This window comes from Ischnura elegans, chromosome 8 (genome assembly GCF_921293095.1).
Source record: "Ischnura elegans chromosome 8, ioIscEleg1.1, whole genome shotgun sequence".
Lineage (NCBI taxonomy): Eukaryota > Metazoa > Arthropoda > Insecta > Odonata > Coenagrionidae > Ischnura > Ischnura elegans.
The window spans coordinates 38,455,191-38,467,376 of record NC_060253.1 but is presented as its reverse complement, the minus strand read 5'-3'; the positions used below and the strand labels follow the sequence as shown (position 1 = coordinate 38,467,376).

At 40.4% G+C, this 12,186-nt stretch overlaps 1 protein-coding gene across 1 annotated transcript in view; it reads right to left on the bottom strand.

Moving 5' to 3' along the window:
• The window catches only part of LOC124163603 (tRNA dimethylallyltransferase), a 794,398-nt gene that overhangs the window by 474,449 nt on the left and 307,763 nt on the right, over window positions 1-12,186 (bottom strand). Inside the window, exon 3 of the mRNA XM_046540620.1 lies at window positions 10,921-11,225. Within this exon, the coding sequence (XP_046396576.1) occupies window positions 10,921-11,225 (305 nt within the window). The remainder of the gene's footprint in view (window positions 1-10,920; window positions 11,226-12,186) is intronic.

Here is a 12,186-nt window from a genome sequence, read left to right as displayed (position 1 = left end):
TTGAACTCCCCAAAGCTGTGAAGCTAATTTTTTGTTAAGTGCTTAATTTAAGTACATTGCTAACGTTTCTACAAACGCCATTTGAGTCAATTTTCTTCTGAGCCCCAAAGCTGTGAAGCTAAGTTTCCGTTAGGAGTTTAATTTAAAGTTATTCAAACTTTATACTTCACGACCCGACGAGACCCACCCACATCTCGTGATATTAAAAAAATATATATATTTAAAGTTATCGCTAATTTATCTACAAACGGTCTTAACCCTTATGTTCTTTGAACGCCCCAAAGCTTGATAATTTATTTCATTAATTTATTTATTTCCGCTTCTCCGAAAACAGCACTATTCGGCCTTTGCATCGGGGCTTCATATAGCATTTAACAATCAAACGTGCACATACATCCATGCCCTGGATAAGGATAACTTACCCAGGCGGGACTCGAACCCGCGACCTTTGAATTGGCAGGCGAGGACTTTACCCTCCCGCCACCCAGGCCGGCAAATTATAATATTATAAAAAGTAATAAATTATTATAAATAATAAATAATAATAAATAGTAAATTATAATAAATTATTATAATTACTACTATCCGCCGGATAATAATTTATTGCCCAATTTTTCTACAAACCGCCTGTTCCTCAGCGACTCCTTGGAATTTTCAAAGCGTCCTAACTCCGAGATGCCGCAGCGCGCACGAACCATTGCGTCACCGGCGCTAACTGGAGAGTGCAACAATAACAGCCGTCAGAGGCGCAGTGTCGATGAACTCGCCTAGTGGCGCTGCCGCATCGAACGATTTGGAAAACGCCACTTCCATCCATCAATCCTCAGGCTCACCTGTTGCACAGCGACTGCGTCGATCGGAGACCAACCCTTCCCGCCACTATTCCCCTCTTTCCATCCAACTAACGCAGTTCCCACGTGCTATGGGTCAAACTCCCAAGCGGGGACAGTAGGGCTTTCAATAGGGTAGTTTCCTTCATCAAAAAACACGAAAGGCATTGATTGCGATTCGTTACCCACCATTATTGTATTCATAATATAAATTTTATTTTGTTTTACAAATCCTAGTTTAGACGATGGTTAATTTTAACCTCATTTGAAAAATGCCACTTTGGCACCCATGCGATGCCACTCTACGTGACGTAACAGGGACCTAGATTCTATACGAGTAGATACGAGTTTTATATCGTCTCAGATTGCCAATGCATGCATGAGGCACAGAGCTCAGGGAAACATTTCTTGATAATCACCTATTAAAACTGGTCGGAAAGTTTCCTTCGCTAGAAAACTGACATCTATGCCCTGGACATGGATAACATACACAGGCAGGACTCGAACCCACGAACTTCAGTTTTGTGGACGAGGGCTGTACCCGACACTGAGGCCGGGATGTTATTAAAGCCTTTTATTTTTTTCTAGTTGTGATTTTCGTAGGTGGGTGAATCCGCTAACTCTTCGTCCTATAAATTTCTTTTGCCTACAGCCACGCCCACCTCTTCACAGCGTGGAACTTAAATAATGAAGTAAAGAAACAATTTATAAGAACCTACATTTAGAGTATGCTCCTATATGGAAGTGAGGCATGGACAATGACAGAAGCGGAGAAATCAAGGGTAGAGGCCTTCGATATGTGTTGCTACAGAAGGATAATAATGAACAAATGGATCGACCGAGTTAGGAATGAGGAAGTCCTGAGTAGAGTAGGAGAGAAGAGATGCCTCATGAAAACCTTTACAAGAAGACGGAACAAACTTATAGGCGACATCTTGAGACATGATGGCCAGATGAAGACAATCGTCATGGGAGAAGTGGATGGCAAGAAAGGAAAAGGAAGACTTCGAACAAAATATATGAACAGGTAAATAAGGATGTGAAAGAGAAGGAAATGGTAGGTGTGAAAAGATTAGCTGATAGGAGAACTTGGCGGGGAGCTGCGTCAAATCAATCTTAGCATTGTTGACTAGTGATGATGACCCATCCTAGAAAATAGTAACTAATTTAATACAATTCACTATTTCATAACGTTTTTAGAAGTATACAATATATATACAACAATTGCCATGAGAAAAAATTCCCGTGGACCGGGAATCGAACCACGGACCTTAGGCTTCCCGGGCCACTGCGCAGACCACTACGCTATCCAGGTTCTTTAATTCCCATGGCAATTATACCGAGGCTCATGGTACTAGGTGTTAGGAATTAAAGAACCTGGATAGCGTAGTGGTCTGCGCAGTGGCCCGGAAGCCTAAGGTCCGTGGTTCGATTCCCGGTCCAGGGGCATTTTTTTCTCATGGCAATTCTTGTAAATTTCACCGCCGTTCACGCGGCAGGGTTAGAAATATTACACATACAATATATGCCTCAAATGTCGTGGGTCCATTCGCCCAGTGTTGACTGGAGCAGAAATACGTAGGTGTGAAAAGATTGGCTAATGGGAGCATTGAGTTCAGAGCTGCGACGAAACAATCTTAGGATTGCAGACCAGCGGTGATGTCACTCAACTGCATCCCTTCTAAGTGCCAAAGACCTTCAACCATAGCACACTACAGACAAAATGCAGGAAGTACATAATAACATAAGCGTCACCATGGATCCTGCCTCCTGGAGTACTTAACACTTATCACACGAAACGGAGGCGTGCTGCAAGCTCAGTGGGTGGAAGCCAGTTGAGGGTTAAGTTGGGGGAGAGGGAAGGAGTTATCTGGTGTAGAGTGAGTTGCTCAAACAGGGGAGCACAACCTGAGAGGGAGCTAGCTCACTGATAAGGCAGCAACGTCGACACTTAGGCTCCACGGCGGCGGATAAGATTAAGGAAAAGAATTCCTTAACATTATCTAACGATGTCGCGGAAGTCAACGAGCGGCGGTAAGGCGGTTAGCTCTCCCGCGAACGACACGTTTGGATGCGAAAAAAACCCACACAGGTTGGTGTGTCCGACCGGGCGTAAGGAGCAGGCTGAACATCAAAGACGGCTGAGTTTGGCCAGGCCGTTGAATAGAAGAATTTCAAATAAAATATACATTTTCAGATGAAATACCGGCGATTAGCCACCGGAAAACCTTTGAAGGAATGGGTATAGTCACACAAAAGTGAGAATATTCACGTGAAAAATCGTTTGCATTGTTCTATACTGAAACCAGCACAGGGGGTATCAATTGTGAAGGAGTTTAAAGGAGAGTGTGGCGAAAGAAACGCATAAAAAACTGGTTAAAAAATTGCAGACACGAGCGGAAATAATGCTAATGAATCTCAAGCTAGATTCCTTGAGAAAAGCGAAAAGTCGCTCCTGAAACGTCATCTGCGTGGACAGAATAGCTACTTCAGGGCATTTTCTGGACTATCGATGCGACAACATTCCCGAATTGATTCACTGCGATGATTCAAATTAAAAAAAGAGCATTCTACGCCAATGTCAAGGATTTGTGGGTCATTTTTCGGTCCCAGTGATTATTTTTATCTATCAATTTTTATTTAAAAAATTAATCAGCCAATTATTGAGAAATGGTGGTTTGATGAAGACAACGGATCAATATCGAAAACAATCGGGACAAGTATATGGCAAGAACTGAAAAGGAAGACCTCGAATGTAATGTAAGGAGAACGCAAAGGAGGAGGAGTTAGAGAAGAGATACGAAGGTGTGAAAAGATTAGCTTATACGAGAAATAAGTAGAGAGCTTAGCCAAACCAATCTTATGACTGTTTGCTAACGATGAAGATGAATTATTTATTTTGATTTACTTCCTTATTATAATTACGTCTACCAGTCACTAACTGGCAAAATACTTGAGATTACTTTACTCCTATAATTCGAAAAAAAATCTGCTAAATAATCTGTTGAACGAAGTGCAACTATACAAAGTTGCTAAATAAAGAATAGAAAAGTAATGGCAAAGAAAGCGTTTGAGATGATGACAAAAGGGCTGTGTAGGTGAGTGATGAATTCCCGTATTCAATAAAGATAGAAGATGCCAAAATTTGAACGACACAATCCGAAGGCATGGGTATCGAAGTATCATGCACGTAGGGCACGATACGTGCAAATATAACTGACGCTGAACTCGGATTACATAACGATGGGTAAATAAGATTTATCTTCCCACACACAACTTAACGGTCGACATGGCATAACCATGGAAGATATTCCAGGAAGCCCGTCAATGTTTTTTTTCTTTCAAATCTATAGTTTACAGATGAAAAGTAAACGATTCAATCTCGAATATCACGTGGGTGAGTCAACACATGAGAGTTACTCCCATGCGATAAGGAAGGCAGACAGAGGCTTCGGTATTTTCAAATCGCCAGAGAAATATGAAGCCTCCTTTGAAGTTCTTTCGGTTTGATTCTACCACGCTGAAACTTGTCAAGCTTTTAAGCTTAAAAAGGATATATCTAATGGGCTTGGGTGCAACAAACCATTTATAAATAAGCATATTCTCAGTGTTATTATGATCATTTTATTATTATTTTTAATTTTTTCACAGCATTTTTGCTGGTTTTAGGCGAGGTACGGGTATCACCAAGCACTTTCGTCTTTTTACTCTGTGTTGAAAATTTTTCTGACAATCTGACTTGTATTTAAAATTGCTGATTTTTGTATTGTAATGAACAAGTTTTCGGCAGTCCAATAGTTTTAAGACCTTGATGGATTGCATGAGGCACTACTCCTGTGGCAGAGATAATTATTGGTGTACTTTATCTGATTTCCATTATTATTATTAATCTGAAAAATCAAAGAGAGAGCTGCAGGGTCTAGTGAATCTACGGTTAGGTAAGCCTTGCGAGGAGTACGGCATGACGATTAACCACAAGAAGACCAAGCTTATGGGGTGTTGTAAAGTATCGCGAGCCAGGAATGTGAGATTCAAGCTAAATGTTGGTGGGCAAAAACTTGTGCAGGTGGAAAAATTAACAATTTGGGCGGTATATTAGAAGAAAGCGGATACAGCAGTAAGGGCATAAGGAAGAAAATTTCGTTAGCAAAGGAGGCGCTCATGAACAGGAAGGAGCTTCTGAGAAGATCCTTGGGGAAGAGTTAAAGAAAAGTCTGGTAAAAAACCAACAAGCTGACGCGGAAGGAAACCCTGAATAAATGCAGAGATCAAACCATCGCCGCGGAAACCTACGTTCTAACAAAAGTCTGGTGAAGACTCCGAACTGGAGTGTAGTTCCTTACGGTGCAGAAAGATGGACACTGTAGGAGGAGGATGAGAGAAGACTGAAGACGTTCGTGATGTGGGAATGTAGAAGAATGGAGAAGGTGATGTGGACAGAGAGGAAGAGGAACGACGAAGTGCTGGATATGGTGGGTGAAGAGGGGCAGCTTTTAGGTGAGACACGAAGGAGACAGGAGGTGTGGATGGAGCGATTCTTCAGCGGGGAGGGGATGTTAAAAACTACGATGGTGGTTATAATGTGGGTAAACGAGGGAAAGGAAGGGAGAGAACAGTTTTTTTAGACAGAATGAAAGCGAGTAGGCCTAATTATAAATTGAAGAGTAAAGTCCATGAAGGGAGGACAGACCAGAATACTTCTTCAATACCCCATGGAAACCTACCTATATCGATAGGATACTTAAATAATAATCATCTGACGATTCTGTCCCACGTCCGTTATACCCATCCTAAAAAGAATATCATGTGTTTTGGTTTGTTGTGCACCGGACCACAAGTTATGCTCATAGGCGTATGCCCTGAGCAGTGTAACTTTTCCTCGCAGCTAAAAAATAAGCCATATTGGCAACTTTAATCAAATCACATTTCATATCTAAACGTCGCATTGGCGAACTTCAGGATTATTTTTATTCAACCACCTTCGAAAGCTATGAAAATGTATGAAATCCGAAGATTGAAGGAATTTTATCCATATCGAAATACATACCTCCTTTTTCTACATTTATAACAGTTATTATCACCTAGGTTTCAATATTACTACATCTTGAAGATGACGTGGTAACATTGAAACATCACTGACTCACTCCCATGGCCATTTATACCCCAAATGATATTTAGCCTCGCCATCTGCCGGCCTTCCACAGAAGGAAGAAAGTATTCAGAAGGAAGTATTTTCCAGAATTAACAACCGAAAGTAGAAGAGCCAAGCATAGAGTAAGTAGAAAATGCAATTAAAAATCTGAAAAATAATAAAGCCCCAGGAATAGATGGTATAAATGCAGAAATAATTAAGGCAGGGGGTAAATATCTGACAATAGAAATACATAAATGGATGTTACAAATCTGGAAAGAGGAAAAAAATTCCTAAGGATTGGGAAGAAGCAATAATTGTCCCGCTGCACAAAAAAGGTGAAAAACAAGACCCTACAAACTATAGAGGAATATCTCTTTTAAAAACCACTTATAATTTTTTTTCTAAAATTGAGCGATATAGATTAGAGGTGTATACAAATGAGATTGTAGAAGAACACTGAAACCTGGTCGTAATAAATTTTATAATCGAGGAAAATTGCAAGTATTTATTTCAATGCTATCAAAATGTATTCCTTACTTCACCCAATCAATGATCTTTCGGTCATAATCTCTCAATGAAGAGTAAATGAGCTGTAAATCTAAAAAAAAGTCCACTTTTCTACTTTCCCTTCCACTTTGTCTAGCGAGTCACGCACTTTGGTCGTCCATTCTATATCCAATTATCCGTGAAAAGGGAAGAGCATGTCCAGCAACTAAGAGAAACTAAAGGAGCAGGGACAGAAAGAAAAGAAAAAAAACTCACTTTTTTTTGAACATTTTTATCGGCGCAGGTGCGTTGGTCGCACACTCCATTAGCGATGGCTTCCGCCCCGCTTAGCACTTCCGCAAAACGGGAGACCAAATTTAAAAAAAAGAACTCTCAAATAAAATCCGATACAGTCGCAGTAAGCGATGCAGGCTCCGATAATTATTTCACGAATTATTACTCCCCTCCAACAATACCCACCGTTTTTCTTCGTCACATAAAAAATGGGGTCAACAGTGAGGGTTAAGATTGAAAAGTATGAGCTGCCGATTAAATTCCGCCGGAACAAAAAGAGAAAAAACTATAATCGCCCAACAAAATAAAAAAAAAGATATGAATGGGAGAGCAAGAGAGGTTAGGCGGAAATAGCGTGGTTCCGACAACTTCCTTCCGTCAACACGCAGAACACGGGAAACCAAAAAGTCGTCTATTTTGAGGTGGAGACGTAGTATATCTGCAAGTGTGGACAACCCGTGGGACCGTGGAATCGTCCAAAGGGATTGAGTATTGAAACACGTGCACGGAAACTCACACGATTTCCATCGTTTAAAAAAATCTAATCGATTGTCTTCCGTACACAGTAGGCCGGCCCTTATTTTTCTGAATTGAGAAAAGTCATATTTTTCTGGTCTCAAAATGATCCAAATGAGGTTTATATACACGTGCTAAAATTTGGTTACATTAAAATAACGCGAACCCGTGCCCCGGGGGCTCCAAGTACTGAGGACCCTCTATTGAGTGTTTTGGGGCCGAAAAAGTGCTACCCCTAAGTAAAACGTAAAAGTTTTGGCCTAGAGCACCGATTTTCTGTTTGTTTTGACCTATCTCCAAGCGTTTACGGTATATCGTCCGTCGTAATGCAATCCACCCCTCAGGGCGCTACCCCGCCGCTGAGGTACGGCCCCCACCACTTACTAGAGACTTCCCCTCCACCCCCTCCCTCCCTCGGCAAAGACTTTGCTCCTGCAGGCAAGACTTACATTGACTGAAAATAGTTGACATTCTAGTGGTAAAAATTGAACAGGTTGTTCCTATTGTGACATGATTAATGTTGTTAAAGCCTGCAATTTCAATTTTGACCTTTCAACGCCGTCCTATATAAGGCTATACTTTTACGTTTTACAAAGGGATAGTACTTTTTCGGGCCCAAAAAAACTCAATTGGGGGTCCTCAGTACTTGGGGCACTTGGGGCATGGGTTCCCGTTATTTTAAAGTAACCAAATTTTAGCAAGTGTATATGAACCTCATTTGGATCATTTTGTGACCAGGAAAACGTAACTTTTCTCAATTCTGAAAAATAAGGGCCGGCCTAATACTTCAAGAGGAATCCGCAATACTTCAAGGGATGGCAACTGAAACTAAACGAAAGTCAAAACCAGTAATTTTCCAATGGTTTCGTTACCGGGAGCGAAATGTAGAAACGAAACGAAATGGATTTAAACCCGGGGAGCTAAACTCAGGGTCGAAACAAAATCCGAGTCTACTTCTTTGGGTCGAAACTAAACTAAAACACTGGGACGGAAGGAAACGTAGATAATGTTTAATAATTTTAATAATAATATACGCACGTAATAATTTTCCCACCGCAGGGATCACGTGCTTCACCTTCGAACAGTTTAGTTTCGACCCACGCACCGAGTACGAAGTATGGTTGAATGAAGTAGAGGTTCGGCCTACCGCCATTAGATGCATAGGGCGCTCATATTTTTACCACCAACAGGAGAACGGTGAACGCAAACTGGCCAATCGATTTTTAAGCTCAATGTTTTAACCTCTCAGCACTCGTAATGGGTCAAAACTATTCCCTCTTATCCCCCTCTAATCAACTTCTGGGGTCGAAACTCAACTATGAGCAGCGGATTTTCAATTTATTTAATTTCGTTCCCGGGAGTACAGTTTCCTCCCGGGTCGAAACAAAACTCCTTGGTGATTTTAATTTCGTGCAGAAACTAAACTAAAACCAGGCCTCGTATTTTGGTTTCACTTCCGGTAGAAACGAAATATTTTCGTTTCGTTTCACTTGCCATCCCTGTCCAGATGTCGAATCAATCTTAAAAACCGGGACTCTACCATACTATGCCACAGTTCTCGCTTCATTTAAAAAATACATACATTTCATGAATTCCACCTTTCCGACCCCTACGCTATCCACAATCCCTAATTTCCATGACAATTGCACCGAGACTCAAAGAAAATCAAAGGTCCGAGGTTCGATTTTCCGGTCGAGGGGTATTTTTCCTCATGACAATGTCTATATCTACATAATACCCCGAAAGACGCCTAAAAGGCGTGTGATAGGGGGTGTTAGGACACCAGCCGTTTACAGCTAAAAAAAAAATGAAGTGTTCAAATTTGGGACTGGCGTTTATTAAAGTCCTTTATGATTCGTGGGAAAAAACGAATTCCCATATCTATCTGTTCGGCAAAACATCTCTCTTAATTTATCGCTTCTATCGGACCTGGACATACAGTGCGGCTCTATTATTATGTTCTCTGTGTCGCTCTTAAAGATATCCATTCTCAATTGTTCAAGCAATCTAAGCCTAACGCGCAGCCTCCTAGTCTCCAGCGGCTCCCAGACTAATTCGCTTAACATCTAGGAAACACTGTCTGTACGCGCGTAGCGGTTTTTGACGCGCAGTGTAAGCAGCGCATGTCATGTAAATTTACCATCGTTCACGCGGAAAGTTTGAAATAAACCAAATACTACGATACACTATTAAAATTAATCACTTCCCTCGCTCGGGAACGTACAGAGAGAAAGGAAAAAAGCCATGCACAACAATGACGTGACAGCGCTAACTTTGGTCCCGACAGCCCATTTTCCGCGGCAGGGTCCCACACTGACTCACAATTAATACTAACAAGCCACGGAATGCTGTTTAGCAATGCGACCTTGAATCGCATTAGCCACCAAGGAGGACCGTAGAAAAGCTTAGCTCCACTCCTCCAAAATTGCTCTCTTCTAGCATAACCGATTAGCGACACAAAATGTTGAAGGGCATGAAGATTAGAATTTAAAATCGATGGCCCTCACGATCGTTCCGTGATCTATTTATAGACAGCTGGAAATGTTATAAGCTTTCGACAAAAATAACACAACTATCCTTTTACCTTTTGCACGGTTGGCAGCAATAAAAATGCGGCTCGTCGCGGGTAATAAATAAACTCGAAGAAATTATTTTAAAAATTAATATGAAACGTAAAAAAAATTTGTTATCCCCAATAAATTATTTAAAACCTGGTCATGACGTGCAACGTCGAAACCTATATCGTACAGTATCAAATTTATGAGGAATTACAAAGTCTTTTACATTTCATTATGATAAGTCGATTCCATGAAGGCCCAAGACAACGAAAAAATGATAACAACAGGAAAATTAATGATAGATAAATATCAACGGGTAGAAATTAAATCTCAAAACTTTATAGCATCTACCTGTGAAAATTAGAACCCAACTCACATCGAGAGAGATGAAAATGAGCCATTAAGTAAACCTATGAAGCAACACCTATACTTTTCTAATCAATACAAAAACTGGAAACGGAAAAGGCTGGATGTGTGATATGGTATTATGTATACACGCTTTTTCTCATCACCAAGTGCACATCACGATTGAATTAATCATGTAATATATATAAAAGGCATATGTGAAGAGAAAAATAGTACTTCATGGTTTCTTTTTTCCTCCTCCGAAGTTAAGTTCAAATTCCGAAAACACGAATTAATATTTTTTCAACGGCAACGTTACTTCAAACATTTAAGGGACAGTCAGGAATTAAAACTCAGTTTCACAATACAGTACACTTAAATTAATACCATATCTTTATGGAGATAATAAAGGATGGAGGTGAGATATCATGGAGGTTAGCTAACTGCAGGCGACATCTATTAGCGCTGGAGGGTCCTCACGGGAAGATATGATTTGTGACTCGAGTCAGTTTCAATTATTGAATATTGATTTTTTTGGCTAAAAATAAATGGCACAGTATACGGAGAATCCTCGTTCATCATGCATCATTTATCATCATACAATCAATCATCAGCAAAATTAAAATCGTAATACGCAGTTACTGCTAAAGGTTCCGATACATATGAAACTCGCTCCGAAAGTCTACATTTGACGTTACGTATGCTATTTTACATAATAGAAAAGAGGGCTTTAGAATGGACGTACGTATTTACTCACCTCAAGATCTTCCGCCTGTTGTTCGGATGGAGAACTTTGGCCCTCTCCGGGTCCACTTGAGTCAGCCTCCTGTGCAACTCTTCGTTGGATAAATCCTCGTCAGTTGCGGGGGCGGTCGGTGGGGGCGGGTCCGCCCCCGGGGGCGACCCGTCCCCCAAACACTTCTCCCCCTCCCCCGCGCACTCCCCCACCTCCCCTTTGTGCACTTCCATGGCGACCAACACTTTCCACAGGAGTGATTCGATGTAGTAATTAGTTCCTCCGACGACCAGCGGCAGCTTCCCTTTGGCCATTATCTCCTCGACCTGGGCGGACGAGAAAAGAAGGACAGGGGGCGAGATAAGACGCAACTTCAAGATGGTTTCTTCGAGGGGGAAAAAGAGCTTGACCCAGGCCAAAATTAAGGGTGGAGATGAAAAAGGGTATGACTCAATTACACCTAAATTAATTAGATTTAGATTAGATTTAGAAAATATATTTACCGTTCTAGGACTCTTGTCCTCTCCGAACAAAATACAATTTACTTATGCAAATTCATACAGTCTATTTAAACAAAGGGTCAATTAAACATAAAATCATGAAATCAACTCAACTTTCTGATTGTGAGCGATATAACAGGAAAATATAACAAAAGAGCTCCATTTTACAAAGAAATCATGTCATCACTACACTAAAACAGTAATATTATACAAAGAAAAACATATGATACACAATGTTCCAGCGAAAAATCACAAATGAAGCAGCGAAACATTGGACCTTGGCGATAAAAAGACGTTAATTAATTATAATGATGGGGATGAGGTATCGAGGCTTGGTAAGATTTATAATCATAAATCAATTTTTTTATCATTTCCTCATTTCTCTATCATTTATCCAAAATTTTGTTAGCGTCAGGGTTTTCTATTCTGCTATGCGTTCCAGTTACTAAGCCGCCAAATCAATCAGAGCGTAATGCTTACGAATTTTTCATTCAGAATATAAATTTATTATAAAATTACTTATTCAATTTCATTTATGTTGTATTCCATTTTAACGCTTTTGTCGATGATACTAAGAATTCTCAAATAAATTAGTAAAACGTTGTAACGTAGCGAAAAAAATACGTCAATTAACTACATTGACGGGGATGAGATATCGCGGCTTCGTCTGATTGTTAAAAATTAAATTTAACTTTTATCAATTTCCCTTATTTCTCTTCCTTTTGTCCAAAAATATGTTAACATACGTTTTTTTTCAATTTTGTTGTGTTTTAAAGTCTCCAAGGCT